The sequence below is a fragment of the Mya arenaria genome, chromosome 1, assembly GCF_026914265.1.
Source record: "Mya arenaria isolate MELC-2E11 chromosome 1, ASM2691426v1".
Classification (NCBI taxonomy): Eukaryota; Metazoa; Mollusca; class Bivalvia; order Myida; family Myidae; genus Mya; species Mya arenaria.
In genome coordinates, this window is record NC_069122.1 from 59881717 (window position 1) to 59903918 (window position 22202).

General features: G+C 36.5%; 1 protein-coding gene across 1 annotated transcript in view; it reads right to left on the minus strand.

Moving 5' to 3' along the window:
* The window catches only part of LOC128238158 (potassium voltage-gated channel subfamily H member 2-like), a 171027-nt gene extending 154397 nt beyond the window's left edge, over positions 1–16630 (minus strand). The window contains exon 1 of the mRNA XM_052953765.1: positions 16273–16630. Coding sequence (XP_052809725.1) covers positions 16273–16348 — 76 coding nt within the window. The 5' untranslated portion in view covers positions 16349–16630. The remainder of the gene's footprint in view (positions 1–16272) is intronic.
* Between the last annotated feature and the right edge of the window lie 5572 nt (positions 16631–22202).

The following is a 22202-nucleotide window of genomic DNA, read 5'->3' on the forward strand; positions in this document are numbered from 1 at the left end:
GTCCCCGCAGGGCGGAGATTTTACCCGGGATTGGCTGGACCTGCTATTCCACAGACATGGGGGGCTGTTGGTAACAATTGACTGGTGAATAAGGGGAATTCTCTCAATTACTATCAAAAGCGGTCGAAATGTACGACTTTTTCAAAATTGTCAATGTCACAGAAAGCATCTAGGCAAGGATAAAACTGCCTTATTTTCCTATTTGAGCTAAAATCTTTCTAGCCATGTCAAATTTTTCAAGACCTTATATTTCTATATAAAACAATTCAGCTTACATCTTCTGTTTTTTATCTGGAATATTTGCAATATCAAAGTTAAATTTCACACATTTCCTTCATCGTGATTGTCGAACTGTAGGGAACTGTAGGGCGAGCTGAAGGTGCCAAATTTTCAGGAAGGTTTGCTGCATGTGGTTTAAATAGCATGCTTGTCAAACATACAAACTGTTATAATAGGCAGATAATTGGTAAGTGCGAAAAATTAAAATTGTTTATTTGTGTATTTGGTGAAAAGACATTTATTGCTCAAGCGTGTGTCAGAAAAGAGTGATTTTATGTTAATGTATAAAATATGGAGATTTTAAAGATTCAATTACAAACGCAAAAGGGCAGAAAAATAATAAACTTCAAATTGTCAGATGTGAGTACCACTGCTCTGGTTGAGCATTTTATAGAGAAGGATCTGGAATAAAATCAGGGGAAGAGGGTAAATCTGGATCAGCCATAGAGAGTAAGGGTAGAAATGAGATATGTCTACAAACTCATACACTGAGACATCCAAAGTCATCATCAAGCGGAGCAGGGGATCAAGACAAAGAAGCAGAAAGTGGCAGATTACATCGTACCACCAAACACATTATCAACCTCGCTCAAAACTCAAAGGAAAAGATCAAGGAAAAATATGTTGCTAGAGAGAATGAAAAAAAGGCTTGTGGGGCAAATTTCTTATGTGGAAGCTGTGCTTCTAAAAAGGTTTTAGAATCCAGAGCAAAAAAAGCCTGCATCGATTGCGAGTGAGATGAGGACGAAGGCCAGATGGTATTCCATTGACTGAGTTAGATTGTTTGACCACCTGGCTAGAACGTTTCCAAAAACATTCTAGCATCACCCACAAAAAAGTGTTTTAATAGTTTGCAGTCTTTACAACATATCCCTCCAGAAGTGTTATTTTTAGTGTAAGGGCTAATGCTTTGACTAGCTTAGTAGTTGAGATTATATTTTGTCTACTGGCCAGCCTCTGTTTAAGTCTACCGGTTCACCTGAATAAACGGCTGTCTGATTATCTACGACCAAAACAAATGTACAGCAAATTTGAAAATACTGCCATCCCAATGGTCTATATATCAGTAATTTCCATGACTAATAGTATGAGGGTTTCAGTATAAAGGAAAGGGTTAACAGTAGTTTGAGGTTTTCAGTTAGGGTTGGATTAAGTGTGAGGTGTGGTAAGCTTTAGTGTGAGGGTTTCAGTTAGGGTAATATTAAGTGTGAGGTGTGGTAAGCTTTAGTGTGAGGGTTTCAGCTAGGGTAAGATTAAGTGTGAGGTGTGGTAAGTTTAGTGTGAGGGTTTCAGTTAGGGTAAGATTAAGTGTGAGGTGTGGTAAGTTTAGTGTGAGGGTTTCAGTTAGGGTAAGATGAAGTGTGAGGTGTGGTAAGCTTTAGTGTGAGGGTTTCATTTAGGGTAAGATTAAGTGTGAGGTTTGGTAAGTTTAGTGTGAGGGTTTCAGTTAGGGTAAGATTAAGTGTGAGATGTGGTAAGTTTAGTGTGAGGGTTTCAGTAGGGTAAGATTAAGTGTGAGGTGTGGTAAGTTTAGTGTGAGGGTTTCAGTTAGGGTAAGATTAAGTGTGAGATGTGGTAAGCTTTAGTGTGAGGGTTTCAGTTAGGGTAAGATTAAGTGTGAGGTGTGGTAAGTTATGTGTGGGGGTTTCAGTAAGGGTATGATTAAGTGTGAGATGTGGTAAGCTTTAGTGTGAGGGTTTCATTTAGGGTAAGATTAAGTGTGAGGTGTGGTAAGTTTAGTGTGAGGGTTTTATTTAGGGTAAGATTAAGTGTGAGGTGTGGTAATTTTAGTGTGAGGGTTTCAGTTAGGGTAAGATTAAGTGTGAGGAGTGTTAAGTTAAGTGTGGGGGTTTCAGCAAGGGTTAGATTAAGTGTGAGATGTGGTAAGCTTTAGTGTGAGAGTTTCATTTAGGGTAAGATTAAGTGTGAGGTGTGGTAAGTTTAGTGTGAGGTTTCATTTAGGGTAAGATTAAGTGTGAGGTGTGGTAATTTTAGTGTGAGGGTTTCAGTTAGGGTAAGATTAAGTGTGAGGAGTGTTAAGTTAAGTGTTGGGGTTTTAGTAAGGGTTGGATTAAGTGTGAGGTGTGGAAAGTTTAGGTTGAGGGTTTCATTTAGGGTAAGATTAAGTGTGAGGGGTGGTAAGTTAAGTGTGGGGGTTTCAGTAAGGGTTGGATTAAGTGTGAGATGTGGTAAGCTTTAGTGTGAGAGTTTCATTTAGGGTAAGATTAAGTGTGAGGTGTGGTAAGTTTAGTGTGAGGGTTTCACTTAGGGTAATATTAAGTGTGAGGTGTGGTTAGTTTTAGTGTGAGGGTTTCATTTAGGGTAAGATTAAGTGAGAGGTGTGGTAAGTTTAGTGTGAGGGTTTCAGTAAGGGTAAGATGAAGTGTGAGGTGTGGTAAGCTTTAGTGTGAGGGTTTCAGGTAGGGTAAGATTAAGTGTGAGGTGTGGTAAGCTTTAGTGTGAGGGTTTCAGTTAGGGTAAGATGAAGTGTGAGGTGTGGTAAGTTTAGTGTGAGGGTTTCAGTTAGGGTAAGATTAAGTGTGGGGGTTTCAGTAAGGGTTGGATTAAGTGTGAGATTGGGTAAGCTTTAGGGTGAGGGTTTCATTTAGGGTAAGATTAAGTGTGAGGAGTGGTATGTTAAGTGTGGGGGTTTCAGTAAGGGTTGGATTAAGTGTGAGATTGGGTAAGCTTTAGTGTGAGGGTTTCATTTAGGGTAAGATTAAGTGTGAGGAGTGTTAAGTTAAGTGTGGGGGTTTCAGTAAGGGTTGGATTAAGTGTGAGGTGTCGTAAGCTTTAGTGTGAGGGTTTCAGTTAGGGTAAGATTAAGTGTGAGGTGTGGTAAGTTAAGTGTGGGGGTTTCAGTAAGGGTTGGATTAAGTGTGAGATGTCGTAAGCTTTAGTGTGAGGGTTTCATTTAGGGTAAGATTAAGTGTGAGGTGTGGTAAGTTTAGTGTGAGGGTTTCACTTAGGGTAATATTAAGTGTGAGGTGTGGTAAGTTTAGTGTGAGGGTTTCATTTAGGGTAAGATTAAGTGTGAGGTGTGGTAAGTTTAGTGTGAGGGTTTCAGTTAGGGTAAGATTAAGTGTGAGGTGTGGTAAGGTTTAGAGTAAGGGTTTCAGTAACGGTTAGATTAAGTGTGAGGTGTGGTAAGTTTAGTGTGAGGGTTTCACTTAGGGTTGGTGTTAGCATAAGTGTAGGGGTTTCAGTTAGGGTAAGATTAAGTGTGAGGTGTGGTAAGTTTAGTGTGGGGGTTTCAGTTAGGGTAAGATTATGTGTGAGATGAGGTAAGTTTAGTGTGAAGGTTTCAGTTAGACATAGGGTTTGTTTCAGTGGCAGGATTTCAGTTGTGGTTTGGCAAACCAGATTTCAAGAATATTGCTTTCCTTAGTATATTTTTTCTGCAAATATCACATGTCTATTTTCAGCGTTTGAGTGGGAGCATTTTATGGTGTATACAAATATATCATTATGACCCTATGATATCTGACATATATATAATATATAATATATGTCAGATATCATAGGGTCATAATGATACCAAATTTCTGAGAGTAATGTGTCAGTCTGGGCTTTATATATAGCGCCTTTATGAACTTTTACCAGCGCATGTTACAGTTCTCAGACACAAAACAAACAGTTTTTTTCACGAACCTGCCTCAAAGAATGAGGAAGTGTTCTTGCTGGAGGCCGTAGACTGGAGACAGGAATCAATATGTTCCGAAACATTAACTGACCTCCCCCACCATACACTTCTTACTTTCAATAATGATGTATCATAATGATAAGCATTAGAAGGCAATTGTATACAAGTCTCACAAGTTATCAGCCACATGTATTGTTAAGCCTGTTTGCACTGTGATTGATCTGATAGGTTAATAGTAATTATTAGATCAATATTGACCAATCAATAAACATATTGGCTAACTTTGACCAAGTCTCAGGGACTGGCCAGTTGTATACTGTAATTAACTGCAGTCAATTGTATAAAACCTAAAAAGTTGTCCAAGGTTAACTTTGGCTAGTTTGCACATTTAATGATGTAATTGGTTAAGATTCATTATTGGAAAAACATTAGTTAGCACTAATTGACCAACCCAAGGAATTAACGAATCTTATACAAAAGGTTGCTGGGTACTCTATTGTAAGTGGTATACTATTATGCATCCAACATCAGTCGTGATTAGCAGAACTTGTCTATTTATCCATCACTACATCAATCAAACTGTTGACTGCCCTCCACAAGCATCTAACAGGGTAAAAATACCTCGCAGATCGAGATTTCTCGTGCAGAAGAAACATTTCAAAACATATTTCCCTCATTTCTACTGAAATAAAGTCATTCTTGAACACAGCATTAGCTATTCTATCAATTCTAAACAAATTATAAGGGAAACTGATGAAATTACGCCATGTTGAGTGTTTCACATGAACTAATGCATTATTTTTTCTATATGCTCAACTGTTTATGAATAAGTGCCATTCAGAAATTTACTATTTCAACAAGAACTGAAAGTGGAATAATACTGGGATCAATACCATACCAGCCCATCTGCACTTGCAGACAGCATGCTCACGATGTGTTGATAAAGCCTTTAAAATCTTTATAGTCATTAGCATAATTGAAAAAATAGTTTTTTGCACAGAAAGAACAGTATTTTGCATTCTAATTTCTGAAATTGGATGAAGACAGTTTCCATTCTGCTAAATATCTGACGATACAGGGAATGCTCTCAAATTTAACTTGTAACAAAACCCAAGAATTTTTGCTGGATTATCCATGTAATTCTGAGATTGTCAGGTATTGGGTCTTTACATCATCAGATTACTCCGAGGTATGCCAGCATGTCAACACTGATTACCTCAAATTAGACACTTTGGCTTTGTTATAAACTTGGACACAAGGTGCATCGGGAGGGGGGGTGTAATATGTGCATACCCAAACGGGACATGACAAGGTATGAGGCCCTGGTCATCGTATCAATGAGCATCCAAAGATGAAGTATATGAGATAGTTGGTAAGTGGCACGAATCACATTGAAAGTTTTTTCTTGCAAAATGGGTTCGAGCCCCACCAGGGTGAGAATGAGCTAGAAATGTAGGTGTCCTCATATCACCCAAGAGGTTATTGGTTCGAGCCCCTGACATGGGTCATTTCTATTTGAATCTCAAAAGGGACACCATGAAACAAACAATAATCAGCCAAAAGCTATCTTCACAATAGAGCTAAAATAAATCAGTAAAGACTAAGGGCAACTGATTTAACCCGGCCTATCATTCTTCACTTTATTTTTGTACTTTTCCAAAAATATCTGGATTTTTTTAGTTTCAAATAATTTTGTCTAAGGTACAATCTTTTTGGTTTACACATCTCTTGATCATGATTCTGGTATGATATGCTCACAGCATCTTTTTTCCTTCTTCTATCAAAAGACCATAGAAATTTGTTATTTAAGGTGACGCAATAATTTATCTTTAAGCTTAATAACTGAAAAAAACCCTGTTCAATAATTAAGTCATCGCATCTAATGAAGTACAGTACATGCAGATGGAGCTCAAGGTTGTTTAGTAGCTGTAATGGTTTTCAGAATTTGTTGACGAAGGAATTAAAAAAGTTCTTAATAAGTTTTGGTTGAACTGGAACAGAATAGATTAATGCATTGTAAATAATCTTATTCTATTCGGAACCCCTCGGCAATCTTCCATCAAAAACAACCTAAGATGTAAATGGATAGTTTACAATGTCCGAAATCTTAACAATTGAACTACCCTGCAAGTAGATCGCATAGTAATTACAATTTAGAAATTAAGCTTAATGACTATACTCTTTGGACTCGTACTTGTCAATGCACTTAGTTACTTCATTGGCAACTTAGATATACAAAATACACGTTAAGTACTAAAATTAATTTATACTATTATTTAAAAGTTTATGAACTACTTCTACAGATGTACCAGCATACAGCTGAGGTTGTTTTGGATGGAAAATGGCTTAGGAGTTCCAAATGCTTCATATTCAGGGCCCATTTTCAATTAAGTTTAGACATCTTTCAGTCAATTCAATTTAGTCCATTGGTCCATCAAAAACCAGTCAGCTTAGTAAGTGGTCGTCAAGCCAGACCAGTTGGTGTTTACCCAGGTGAACCAATTGGTAGTCATTAAGCCATACAAGTTGGTGTTCACCAAGGCGAACCAATTGGTGGTCATTAAGCCAGACCAGTTGGTGGTCACCAAGGTGAACCAGTTGGTGGTCATTAAGCCAGACCAGTTGGTGGTCACCAAGGTGAACCAGTTGGTGGTCATTAAGCCAGACCAGTTGGTGGTCACCAAGGTGAACCAGTTGGTGGTCATTAAGCCAGACCAGTTGGTGTTCACCAAGGTGAACCAGTTGGTGGTCACCAAACCATACCAGTTGGTGTTCACCAAGGTGAACGAGTTTGTGGTCATTAAGCCAGACCAGTTAGTGGTCACCAAACCATACCAGTTGGTGGTCACCAAGCCAGACCAGTTAGTGGTCACCAAGCTAGACCAGTTAGTGGTCACCAAGCTAGACCCCAGTTGGTGGTCACCAAGCCATACCAGTTGGATTCCTATCAGTGCTCTGTCAGGTTTACCCCACAACATAAAACCACACTGTCACCTTATATAGTGCCAATGGGGGATTAATAACTACCTTTTGACTGAACAAAACTCATAACACCTACAAGAAACTTTTAAATGCTACAAGAGACAAATATGGCATTTCTCTCTCCATCAATTTGAAGGAGCGGGGGAGATTCTGACATAATTAGATTTATGATGACAGATCAGTCAGTCACAAACAAGACTGAAATAACAATCAAAATGAAAAAAAAACTTGTTTACAAAACCCAACACCCACAACATGTCTTCATAAGGCATTACAGGCCCTTGCCTGCACATCATTTTCCAAAGATATGGTCATCAATGTTATTGCCACATACCCCCATACATATTTATTTTTTATCGACAATGGATTTCTATTATTTGATTTCCATATTGCAGGGATCTTCAGCATCCATATGTTACAATTAAAGCGGCACATATTCAGCGGGGCCCAAAAAATATAATGTATCTTTTAAAGGTTTCTTGACTCCACTTGTGCGGTGTCTGTGTGAAAGCTGCTTAGGTACCACTGGATAATCCCAGGAAGTCCCTGCTTTTTTTTCTTACTTTTACATATTGTGTGGGGCTCTTGTGAGACTCGCCCAGACATCATAAGATACTCCTACAATGACCTTGAAAATCATACAGATGTGTTACAATTTGAGGGGCCTGGATTTCAAACAAAATCTTATCTTATCTGTACAATTTGGTTTGGGACTGTCTATAATGTATGTGCAGGCTTACAGCTAGTAACAAATTCTATGACATATTAGAAACTAAACTCCCGGCTATATCCTGATGCTTCTTATAGCTAGAAAAGCATGAGTACCCTTGCACCCACAACAAATTGGATTTAGTCTTAGATATGTCTACGAACATCAAAAACATGCCCCCAAGCCCTTTCCCGGGAAATCTTATTTAGTCTAACTTTGTAATGCTTCAATGGTCCTACCTGGTCTTAACAGTGAAACGTGCGAGCCAAACAAACACCAGATAGCTGAGCTTTCTGGCGTAACGAAACAAACACCAACAGAACCCTTCAGGGAAAAGCATGCTCGACCCAGAAGGGGTCCACTGGTCTTTATATACACTAACTTCTCTATTCTCACATAGACCGGGCTTTGCTAATTTGCATATTACCAACCAAGTTTACATCCGGTATGAACGTACTTCAGTCTTATACGGAACATTATTATGAACGCACCTTCGGCCGCTTAGAGCGGACCGTTACAACAGATACAACAAAAATTCATTTAAATCTGATCAAGATTCTACTTTAATTTCATTATGATAATCATAAAATAAATGGAGAGTGTGAATTTGAAAAATCATCTAGTACAGTAATAATGTCAAAAAAGGGAAAAACCACCATGGTTTAATCCTAAATCTGAAGTGCCAGGTACTAATAAATAGCACTATGATGGAAAAATACAGGAAAGTATGGGAATAATATCTGGGGAAACTGTTTTATTCTTGGCAAGTTTATTTACAAACAGTTTGATATGGGTCAATTCAGGGTGGGAATTAGTGGATCCAGAACCCACAACAAATCATTTCGCCCTCTTAATAATAATAAACTCACGATAAGGAGGGATGTTTCTCTAAATAAAGAGATTTTCCTAGGAATTCTACCTGTTCTAGTTATCCACCAGAGGATGGGCATATAGTAATCAGCTGTCTGATAGTTTGTTCGTCCACGTGTCTGTCCATTACAAACTTCCTCATGATTGACTTTGTTGTAATTGATTTGTGTAAACTTCACAAATTTGTAAAGCACCATGGGATGGTGTATCATTTGTGCTCTTACCTCAAAAGGTCAAGGTCACACTTCATAGCAACAGTTCATGTCTCAACCACAACTTCGAATTTTCTACACAATTGTTAAACACTATGGAAAGATGCATACAATTTGTGCTCTCAACTCAAAGGTCAAGGTCACATTCAGAAGATTATGTTTTACAGAATGGATTTCATAGCAATAATTTGTGTCTAAGACACAACTTTTTAACTATATATGGGAACATAGTCAATTCCAATCACTTTATAGAGCAATATGGGAAGGTGTGTCGCTCAAAATATGTGTGCTCTTACCTCAGAAGTCAAGGTCACACATGGAGGTTAATGTTACACAATATGGATTTCATGGCATTAAAAATTGTTGCCATAGTCTTTCCTTTTGTTAATTATGTATGGAAATTCAAAAAATTCACCATGAAAAGGTCTGTAGCCCATAAAATGTGTCCTCTTATTTAAACAAGAGGCCCATCAGGGCCTATGCTCTACTGGCATGGCTCTTGTGGTCATTTTTAATCCAGAGCATGTATGTAAGGGTAAAAGGCAACAGACATATAGTTCATGTTTTGTGTTTGGGTGGCAAGTGGCATTTTCACATTTGAACTTTAATACAATTGCAACTGTTATTCAATCAAAAGCATTTAGTTTTCACAATAACATCACCTGCAATGTCACATATCAACATTCCCCATTTGAAGCAAAATGCATTCAATCTATAAAGGAAATCTTGAAAAAATATATAAAAAAAATTAAGAATCTGTACCTATCAATTGTTGTTCTCTTTGAACTTATATAGAATTTTACAGAGTGAGTTATAAGAAAACCGATTTAATCCGAGAGTTATGACAGTTTATGCCAAGAAAAACAGTTAGAGTTGGATTTCTAACTTTTACCAGGGATTATTAGCAGTATACAATAACAAACAACCTTTGCTGTTCTTGTCCATATGTATATAGTTCTGACAACTTAATCCACGGCTTGAAAAATTAATAGAGTAGTAGAGCAGTATTTGCAGCTGGTCTTGGCAGAGATGAGGCCATTCTTATTATCTATCTGATTTGCTGGAGTAAAAACAAACATTTGGCCTTTTTCTATTATAATATAATGTGTTACTTATGACAGAACACAACATTAAAACAAAGTGTTTTGCAATATATGTTTTAGGCTTCTGTTAAGCTCAGATAATGCACAACAATTCGGGGGTATTTAAAGATTAGAGGTTATTATAGGCATGTCTGTTGGAATTTTATGCCTTTTTCTCACAAAACATTCAAATTATAATTTTTGATTGCTATTAAGACTCAACCGTCTATGCCCCCGCTGTAACATTACTGAAAATAGTGCCTAGTGAAAAGGACTCGGCTGTCTTTTTTTTAAATAAAAGACCATGGGGCCACATATGTATTTCAAATTGCTATAAAGTTTGATTGCAATAAAATATCAAGTTTTATGAGGTGGCAATACTGAAATTCATAACATAGATGGTAAAACTAAAATACAGACAGCAGTCGATAAGTGGCGAAACTGAAATACAGACTACAGGTGGCAATTCTGAAATACATACCCAAGGTGGCAATTTGAAATACAGACTACAGCCGGCAATACTGAAATATAGACTACAGGTGGCAATTCTGAAATACAGACTACAGGTGGCAATTCTGAAATACAGACTGCAGGTGGCAATTCTGAAATACAGACTACAGGTGGCAATTCTGAAATACAGACTACAGGTGGCAATTTGAAATACAGACCACAGGTGGCAATACTGAAATACAGACCATAGATGGCAATACTTAAATACAGACCACATGTGGCAATACTTAAATACAGACCACAGGTGGTAATACTGATATACAGACCACATGTGGCAATACTTAAATACAGACCACATGTGGCAATACTGATATACAGACCACAGGTGGTAATACAGACCACAGGTGGCAATACTGATATACAGACCACAGGTGGTAATACAGACCACATGTGGCAATACTGATATACAGACCACAGGTGGTAATACAGACCACAGGTGGCAATACTGAAATACAGACCACAGGTGGCAATACTGAAATACAGACCACAGATGGCAATACTGTAATACAGACCACAGGTGGCAATACTGAAATACAGACCATAGGTGGCAATACTGAAATACAGACCATAGGTGGCAATACTTAAATACAGACCACAGGTGGAAAATCTGAAATACAGACCACATGTGGCAATACTGAAATACAGACCACAGGTGGCAATACTTAAATACAGACCACAGCTAGATGGCAATACCAAGTTACAGATCATAGATGGCAGTATCTGGGAGTCAGATATGCTAAATAAATGTATATAACTTATACATTTTAAGAAGGTCTCTACGAGTGTATTCACTCCTTGTCCAACTTTCCTAAAATGTTCAATTAAAAAAGACAGCACATGTTTACATTTACTTTGAAAAACAATAACACAAAACCCCTGTTAAACGGTTGGTGAGAAATCCAAATTGATCATGTTACTTTTAATCAGATTCAAAAATCCTACCACATGGCATACTTCCCAAAACAACTGAAATACCTGTAAAGACACTTGGATGGAATTAGTTAACCAACTTTATTATATGAGTAATAGATAAGAGTTATTGAATGAGAAACAGAATTTTGTTGTTTTATTATTTGGTTTTAGACTATCTAGACAATTAAAAAGAGAGTTTATTCTTTTAAATCAGATATAAAGCTCAAATTCTTTAGTAAGCTCTCACATTTACAGTGTCTTAACAGATACCTATTATAATAAATACTGCAGATGAAAGCCATTAAATTATGTTTAAACAATTATAATCACAGGATACAATGAACTACTTGATTTAAATTGGATAACAATATGAAGTTCTCAAAAATATTTTTATGTTTTTAAACACGGTTATTGCGACAGTGTTTGCGCATCCTAGCTCTTCAAGGAAAGTCAGGTTTGCGATTATTAAATTTGTATTATTAATTGAAAGGCTGAGTGGTTTTGAGCATGGGGTGAAAATATCCTGGCCAGCAGCACTTGGGAAGTAATATGAGACAGGGGCCCATAAAATGTCCACCTTATATCAACCTTCTGCAATGTTGTGGTCAAATGCATGTTTTCGAGAAGAACATTATTTTGAGAAGAACATTATAAGATTTATTTATCTTTCGTTCTCATCCGTTTCATAAAATTTGTACTTGTATTTGATTTACATTGTATTTGACATGTATTGATGAATATAATATGTTTAAACTAAATGCATGTTGCAGGCCACAGGATCTAAGAACCTTACAGGGCTTCAAATTAATCATATATGATTGTTTGAAGGTGTCTGTCTATGGTGCCCACTACGAGCCTCTATCCAGCACAATCCTGTAGAATACTGTTCATGGAGCACCTGTAATGAGCCCAAAAATCTTCGAAAATATCATGCTAAGTGTTAAAACACAGAGCCCCTATACTGACCCCGTAAATTGCCAGCAGGGCTCTTCCATCAAAAGAATCAAGATTAAAGAATATGTTGTTTATTCTGATGTTACTCAGTTACCCAACACTTTTTCATTATAATTTCAGACAATGATTTATTTTTGTGGCAGAAATCTGAGACAGAAATTAAACAGATTGTCATAGTTCTGTAAGCAAAAACCCATTGGTGTTTTAATCATATTTACTCTAGAAGCTGTATCTGTACAAAAATCCATTTAGGAGTATGATTAATTACATGAAATATGGATAAACTAGGAAAATATTCATCATATCAATTAACATCCTAATAATACTTGCATCAGCGCTTTTTGAAAATATTCATTTCAGGTTTTAATTTACTTAACCTCAAGAAAGCAAATATTTTTGCAACAATTCATCAATTATGTATGATGGTGTCAATATAAAATTTAATGCAGAGCCGAACAAAAATAATTACAAATGCTTTGAACATGAAGGTTCTGGCAGCATTGTATAAATAATTAATAAGCGTACAATACGGCTGGAAGGATTATTGAAGATAAGTTGCACCAGCTTGAAACTTTATGGTTATTTACGGAATAATTTAATACTGTATGTGCGTTTTAATCAACAGCTGTATATTAATGAGGAAAACATAAAAACAAACAGTACGTCACTCTAGTGTAAGAACTCAATAAGTACTGCAATAACCTGTCAAAAAGCAATCAATTATTATCAACCTTCAGGTGCCGAGGACCCTTAAACTTTAGATGATAGAAATGTGATACAGGGTGTGTATCATTCGGAACTCCTCGGCCATTTTTATCGAAATCAACCTCGGATGTATGCTGATACATCAGTTGAAGTAGTTCTTAAAATTTTGAATTATATCATAAATGAAATGTAGTGTTATAGAATTGTATTTATTGATCAGAGTTTAAATTGAGTGTCGGTGAAGTATATTATTGCGAACATAATTAAGATTTCCAAGAGTAAAGTCATAAAGTTTAACTGCTAAATAAACTTACTACGCGATCTACTTGCAGCGGACTTAAACGTACCTCTTTTTGAGTATGTAAACCGTCCATATACATCCGAGGTTGTTTTTTAAAAAAATGGCCGAGGAGCTCCGAATGGGTGTGTATATGTCAGATTTTCTTGAACATGCAAGAATGCTATAATTTATCATTATATTTCAATCTTTGTAAGCCACAGGCCTGGTTACATCAACATGTAATAAAACCCAGATATTTTACAGCAGGTTTGTGCTAATTCGACCACTAAACATGTATGAAAGACATATCATATTGTTTGTGCATAGCTAAACCAAAAAAGATGTCAGAATTTTAAACACATCAAACTTTTTCTTCCTTTTTTTTCTAATTTTGCATGCTGGGTTCATGTTCTGACACTAATGTCGTGAGTTTAAGTTTCAGACTTAAGCTCAGAAAACTGCATTTTTAAATTGTTTCGAAATATCACAGATATAACTTATTTTGACAAAAAGGTCAATTGGCGATTGCCTGATAGTAGATAAGATTATTTGTGACTGTGAGATACAGCAATATTTACCAAGATATTTACCAAGATTCGTAACAATATCTAGTCAGAAATGGTGGATTTTGGCTTATTTCATTACTCTTTTTCTCCTATATTTAAAAAGTAAAAAGTAAACTTGGACAAATTTAATAGCAGGGAGGGTGCATGCCCAGAACACCCCCGCTCCCCCGGATCTGCTTGTGTTTTTTGTTGGGGTAATGCAAGAAAGCACAGCATTTTCAAATATGTGTTCCTAATTTGGTTATTTCACAAGATACTTTTGCAGTAATGGATAAAATTATAGAAATGCATCAAATTTTACATATTTTTTTGGGACGAGTCTGGACTAAATTCCAATCCTAAAAATACTGAATATTTAGTTTAAGTATATAGGGGATTTTTAAACAAGGTTAGGATCCTAGATTCCTGATAAAAAATTCAAAGCCATTTATATTGATTCCTTAACTTATTCTCTCAATTTTTAAAGCATTTAAAGCTGCACTCTCACAGATTGAACGTGTTGACAACTTTTTTATTTTTTGTCTTAGAACGAGCCATTTTATTTGAAAATCCATGGAACCCAGTAATATAAGACTGTTGACAAACATTCAGACCGCAGATTTTCATATTTAAGTTCAAAAATTGATGTTTTATGCATTTTTCTTAAACCGTTAGTAACGGTTTAAGACATAAAACTTTAATTTTCAAACAGAAATATGAAAATCTGAGATCTGATCTTTTGTCAGCAGTCATATATCACTAGTTTGCAGATATTTACGCAAAAATTTGCTCATTCCAAGACAAAAAATAAAAAAAGTCGTCAATACGGTAAATCTGTGAGAGTGCAGCTTTAATGTCCAGGGAAAATATTAAATTTAACAAGTGTAAAGTAGTCAGAGATTGAAAACTTTCAATCTTGAATTTAGGATTTATCCTGAATGATATCTCCCTGGGGATTTGCTGATTTGTGGCTTTTTTATTTGCCAACACCTACATGAATGAGCTTGTAAAGCATCGTTTCAGTGATATAAACAGCTGTATTTTAGCATAAGGAGGAAATTTATACAATATAATGTTCAATATTTGTGGCCATTTTATCTCTTAACAATATCTTAAATATCATAACACATCATGAAACTTGTCAAGTGCAATTTCGAGGGAGGTTTAATGATTCCTCAAGTTATCTGGAGACATGTAACATACAATTTTTGATACTTTGTTATTTGCATATTAAAGATAATATCATTTACTCAGTTAATCTATAATCAACAAAAACCACCACATGGGATTTCCTCCCTCCTTTAATACTTGTTATAAACTTTTCAATTTTTCCCTTGGCAACAAGGAAAACTGTCACTTCTGACATTCATGTTTTTTTAAAAGAAATCGACCTTTAACATTTAGAATTATTTGAAAACAAATATCTCAATTATGCATGTTTATTTTAATATTATGATTCTCACTAACTTTTACCTGTTAGGTCATAAACAGTTTGTATGCTATATGCATAATTGCCTGAATTCATTTAAACTTCTTGTTGTTGTTGTTGTTGTTGTTGTCGTTGTATTGTGGTTTCTATAATAATGTCTCTTTTATAAAATTTCTGTGATCACATTTATTAAGGGAAAAAACAGCTAACTGAAGTCTAAAACTCTAATACACTGAGGATTGTTTAATGTCATTCCTGAGTAATTAGGTGTAATTATATGTATATATCAGTCTAATAACACTTCAATACAGTAAGGTTTTCCCAAGGAATAGTTAACTAGGTACTACCATTACTAGCTCCACATGACATCTTTATGTTTACATCATGGAAGTACTCAACAACATGGCTCCCGCATGAATATGCCATTAGCTTATGACCAAGCAGCCTGATTTACAATACTTGACATGTAGCCTACATGTATGTTTAGTTTACAGGGAGATGGAATGTAAACAATTTATAAATCATATGTCTTATATGAAAATAGAGAAAAACTGAAACAATGTACTATAAACAGAGAAAGAGGAGATGAAAGCAGTTATTTCCCAAGTCAAGGGTTCTTCTGAGATACATGAGGGGTAACCCCACCCTCCTTGCCACCTAATTATGTGTACCAAATCATACCACCTTAACATTCTGGGTACTGTAACACCCACACCCCATAACACTGCATAACAAAACCAGCTAGGCAGAACAGCATCATACATGTATATTTTGCACACATATCATATTATGATGTGAACTTACATAAACATACATACACATACATGTAGTAGTTGGTTGTATTTTTTAAGAATGAATAATGCTTCACCTATTATATGGGACTTATATAAACAATTCTTTCTACTCCTAGTTATTAGAAATGTGAAGAAATGTATAGATAAAAGAAACATTTGGGCCGAAAATATAAATAAATATAAATCTCACAACAAATTAACTCAATGTATCAAGTGAGGCCCAAATCACGGAAGTTAATGTTTAAGTACAATGTTTATATGAAATCCTGTGCTCTATCTGTGCAAGATTTAATCATCTTGTTTTGCTAAAATAGATCACTCGTAATTAATTGGGATCTCACAGTTACTCTCCCAGAATGTACTTACTTTGACCGTCAAACTTCCGGATAATCGTATCAATAAATATGTTTGGAGGGGCCACATGCCCTCTTCGTACAGGCATGTCTTGTTAATATTTACACTGCAAGTTGATAATAACTTGTATTCTTTTGTTGTGATTCAGTACGATCACACTGCACTACACCATCATATAAATGTTGTTAAATTTCCTTTATTCCTCATTCCTCGAGCACCTGTCATTCCAATTAACGCTTAATTGCCAAAACACGTGTACCGGCATTTCATCGATTATCCAGGAACAAAAACAATACAGATTAAACAGAAATACTTTATATAATCCAACAAAATAATCACATTGTGCACAGGAAGGGTATTCGATTTAATGCTATACACTTTAACACGGTTCTCTACTGAATAGCGTAGACTTCCTCGGGAAAATCAATGTATAGGTTTTTTCTACGCTCAGCGGCTGTAGCAGAATTTCCCGCCATTATTTGGTGCTCTCGATTGTACTAAATTGGTTTTTCTCCCAAATACCCTTTCGCTTACGTGTGTATCTCATTTGGTCATTTATATCCCTCTTGACATTAAACGCGTGAAACTTGAATAGCAGCACCTCGAACGTACGGAAGAAATCCTTCAATAACGAATTAAAAAACAAAACATGCACGACATATGGCCAGCATGTATAAATTTGTTCAAAATCACGAATAAGGTTGATTTAAAGTCCTCTTTATTGCTTTTTATTAACATACTATTGAGTTCCCCTTTATATCGCCGTTTCCGGTCTCTTTTGGCGGTTTTCCGGGTGCCATTGTTAGATACGCCGGTTTTCCAGTAAGCAAACTGGATTTCCGATTTCATTAAAAAAAGTTAGCATACATGTTAAATTATAAAATGTCTTCATATACACATAAATTGTCAATCCCGCGTCATTTTTAAAAATCCATACAAAAATGTTCTCGGAGAAACCACACACCCGCCCTCACCCCCGCCCTCACCACCACCGTAGCACATTGTTTGACTCATGGGAAGGGCCATGTTCGCCGCTCCTGATCACCTCGATTGCGAAATCTGATAATATCTGTAAATAAGTTTAAAATAATATAAGTCATTTTGAACATCTCAGAATTTTTTTTATTGCACGTGGCCCTGTGTACAGTTTCGTAGCATGTATGCCAGCACAATCATGAGGAGGAACAAGGCCTATTGCATACACTAGGGTGTGTCTTTAGGAAGAAAATCCCTTGCTAAGGGGCGGACTTACTAAGCAGCTTGAATGTGAATAACATATTAATTCCAAAATCAGGATGATGACTTACTTCACGTATTGTTAGTGTCTATGGCACCTACAGGGATGGTGCCGCCAATTATCATCTATTCCCCTATGAGCAATCAACACACTATAGCGACGATATTAAAATAGCTCGACCATCGTACTATGTGTTTTTAAAACTATATATGTATGAATGTATTTACCAAGACCAAAAATTTAGAGTTTCACAATAACTTCGTTAAATGGCTTTGTTTATTGACAAATGTTTACTAAAAAGGCATTCGAGTATGTGTCTGTAATATTCATGCATTGCCTAGGCAAAAATTAATTGCAGATTTGATGTGCATCGTTAAGTATTATGAGCTAGTTCCTATTTTGTATTGGCATTCTTGTCAGGAACATCTGCCACCAATAATCGGTAGCAAATGACTTCGGGGCACTGCCGACTGCCGACTGCCATCGAGCGATGTGACATTTAGGATACGTTATCTTAACTACATTTTGACGCAGACGTGATGTTTAACATAATAACGAACACGAAGGGAATACTTTTAAATATTACTGGAGAGGAAGTTCTAGTATTGCAACAATGCTTGGAGAAAATAAAAACAACAACATCACTATCGCTTGAACAAGGGTTAGTCTTGTCAAGTACCGGAATTCCGCTCTTCAGAAAAGCGTTAAGTTCTAGAAACCAGTTGCCAGGAAAAGAGTAATGTCCCAGAACCCCGTTCTTCGGAGATGAATAAGTTTTCTAGGACAAGACAAAAGGCAAGTTGTTTCAGAACCTGTTATTCGGAAAAGCGACAATTTCTAGAACCCCGTTGTTTAGACAAAATTCAAGCCCTAGATCCCAATTTTTAGAACAAGAGTCACGTATAAAATCCCAATTGTAAGGACAATCGTAAACCTCCAGAATTCCGTTGATATGACAAGCGCCAAGTTCCAGAGCCCCGTGGTTAGGACAAGCACCAAGTTCAAACGGCCCATCGTTAGGACAAGCGCCAAGTTCCAGAACCCCATTGTTAGGACAAGCGCCAAGTTCCAGAACCCCATTGTTAGGACAAGCACCAAGTTCAAGAGCCCCGTTGTTAGGACAAGCGCCAAGTTCAAGAGCCCCATTGTTAGGACATGCGCCAAGTTCCAGAACCTCGTTGTTAGGACAAGCGTCAAGTTCCATAACTTCGTTGTTAGGACAAGCGCCAAGTTCCAGAACCCCTTTGTAAGGACAAGCGCCAAGTTCCAGAACCCCGTTGTTAGGACAAGCGTCAAGTTCCAAAACCCCGTTGTAAGGACAAGCGTCAAGTTCCAGAACCTCGTTGTAAGGACAAGCGCCAAATTCCAGAACCCCGTTCTTAGGACAAGCGCCAAGTTTCAGAACCCCATTGTAAGGACAAGCGCCAAGTTCCAGAACCCCGTTGTTTGGACAAGCGCCAAGTTCCAGAACCCCGTTGTTAGGACAAGCGTCAAGTTCCATAACCCCGTTGTAAGGACAAGCACCAAGTCCCAGAACCCCTTTGTTAGGACATGCGTTAAGTTCCAGAACTCATTAAAGTATTCCGATTATAGAAAATAAAGCCTTAAACACATTTCAAGTATGAATAACAAATCAAGTTACTACAACCTTGCTTAATTTTTCTACAAGATGCAAAATGATATATGTAGAAATGTAGAAACTAAATTATAGGTCAGTAGAATTAGTTAAAAAAATATTTTGTTGAGTGTCGACTTCTTTTTGAAATATATATAACACTTTATTGACCTTAGTCAAACACATAAGTTACCTTAGTCAAATAATAACTTTTAGTATATTTACCAGCTACTATATACATATAAGTTTTAGGTGTTATTGATCTAACTATTGTTTATATTGTTATCGCTGATATACACATTCTATTCGTTGCTTTATTTTTACTTATTTTGCTTTCGAGGGTAAAATTATATACTTGTTGAGATATAACGCGCATTTTCGAAATATATAAATATACGAGTACAATGTTTACTAGTCTCAATTAATTACAGAAACGAAACATAAAGTTATTGCGTATCTTTTGCTATGTGTTTACTTATTTTGCTTTCGAAAGTAAAAATAGTTCTTTCTCAGCTACAATACAAATGTGCAATATAAACACACGATAACTCTGCAGAAAATTATTTGTATACTACTCCATATGTCCTGCTACAATAAATACCGTGTTACCAAGTCTTACTTAAACCTGTGATTTGAATCCCAACGCTGGTCAGTGAGACCAAATTTATCGGCCCCTGCTACAATAAGGACTAATCGGGGAGCAAAGATCCCTCTCACTGATTCCTTTTTCGGTCAAGTAGTTCGCTGCCACCAATATTTTTTTAGATAACTCAACTAGCCCTTTATTTTGAGAGCTTCACAGGCATGATGAAATAAACATAATATAATTTTCTACAACTACAATTTATTCATTAACACACTTGAAACATATTCACCATGAAACAAATCTAAATATCAGTATTATAACTTATCATGACAAATTCACCATCAAGGTATATTTACAGCAACCATTCTCCAGCTGTCTACGCCTGATTCATTGAATTCAAATTTGAAAAGTATTTAACAACCAAAACAAATCACATTGTAAGATGACACAGAACAGGTGCCAATTCCTAAAATTGCAACAACCTAAAGAATTATGTCTACACTGTACTGCTGAGTTTTTTTTATCTTGTTAACGCTTATGATAACTTCATGATTGCATTTACACTGTATGAAATACTACTGTTTATGAATGATGTAGGGACCCATTGGTTTTGCCCCGACTCCATGGTTTTTATATCACGGGGCAAATAATAGAGGTCCTCGAGGTCTCAGAAAGCAGAGTCAAGATAAGACAATAAAAGCGTTTATTTATTGTCGGGCACTATATACAACCATATACAATACATAAGATATATGTATAGCTTTTGACTGACATAAAAAGAAAATAAACGATCAAGAACTAATTTATTACAAGTAACAAGAGCAAAATAACAACCATGTTGCTTAGACAATTAGGTTTCAAGCCTTTTGCCATTACTGTTACCCGCAGAAAATGTATTTCTAGGCCAACAACTCTTCATGTAGTAGTGTTCTGGAACATGTTTCTTGGCATAGCATCAATGACCTCGAACTTGACTCTTTTCCAATCAAACGTAAGGAAACATGACATGTGTCATAGCTTTGTTAATGAAACTGAACCATTTTCCATGTGACGATGATGGCAAATTTCTTAGCAACAGAGGAATCCGATACACATAGCTCCATTAACCTTAATGTTTTAATTCTGATGCCTGGTGATACTAGATGATTTTGGTATCGTTTGAAAGGTATTTGCTCGCTGATTAAGTATGACTTATATGTTAAATGAATGCCCAAAGATTTGTATAGCAATGTTAATAGGACTTAACACTTGTCTAATCAATAGAAATATATTCTTTAGCTCTTTTCAAAACAATGGTATTTGGTATTGCTCCACCCTTGTTCTTGCAATGGAAACGGAACTTGTCTCTTGTCTTACCAACAGCGCTGGTTATTCATCCTTGTCCTGGCAACGTTAGTGGAATTGTCATTGGATGTATGTATTTCTTTAGACCTTGCGGTCAAGGATAACCCCTGCAAGCACTTATTTCCAAAGGGGTCCTTTTTATGCTGAAGGGACAGCACGCTGTTAGAGACAGTGGTGGGATACAAGGAAGTCCGGGTGCTATAACCTGGCCTAGCTCTTTTTCGAAGAGACCCCTTGGTTATTTTACGTATTCGGAAAGCACCGATACGCGGGGTACAACTTCCCTGGGTTAAACCAGTACTGAGTACACCACTTTTCCAAGCACTACCCTTTAAATGCCGAGCGCCAGGCAAGGGAGCTACTTGTACCAACTTTTAACGTCTTTTGGTATGACGCTGCCAGGGATCGAACCCACGACCTCCCGCGTAACCACTAGGCCACGGAGTCGGTCAATAGTAATGGGACTTGGCTTTTGTCCCAGCAGTAGAAGTGTATTTTGGTCCATGTCATAGCAATGGTAATACATGTATAACTCTTATCCAATACTTATTTAATTTGATCTTTGTACTAGCAGTGATAATGAAACTTGTTTCATAATAGTACAATAGAAATAGAAATTTATCATACTCATTAAGGATAATGTAACTTGGGTATTGTCCTAGTAATTGTTATGAAATTTAACTCTTGTTCTTTAAGTAATGGCAAGTGACCATTGTCCTATCAATGGAAATTGACTCTTTTGATGCAATTCCAATGAAACGTAATCTATATCCTACAAATGGTCATGGAATTTTGCTATTGTTCTGGCAATGGCAATGGATATTGACCCTTGTCCAACAAATGGTGTATGAACTGTATTCTTGTTATTGCAATGGCTATTGAAAGTCCTAGATTTGGCTCTAGTCCTAGCAATGGTAATAAAACTTGGCTCTAGTCTTAGCAATGGTAATGGAACATGGCTCTAGTCCAGGCAATGGTAATGGAACATGGCTCTAGTCCTAGCAATGGTAGTGGAACATTGCTCTAGTCCTAGCAATGGTAGTGGAACATTGCTCTAGTCCTAGCAATGATAACGGAACATGGCTCTAGTCCTAGCAATTGTAGTGGAACATGGCTCTAGTCCAGGCAATGATAACGGAACATGGCTCTAGTCCTAGCAA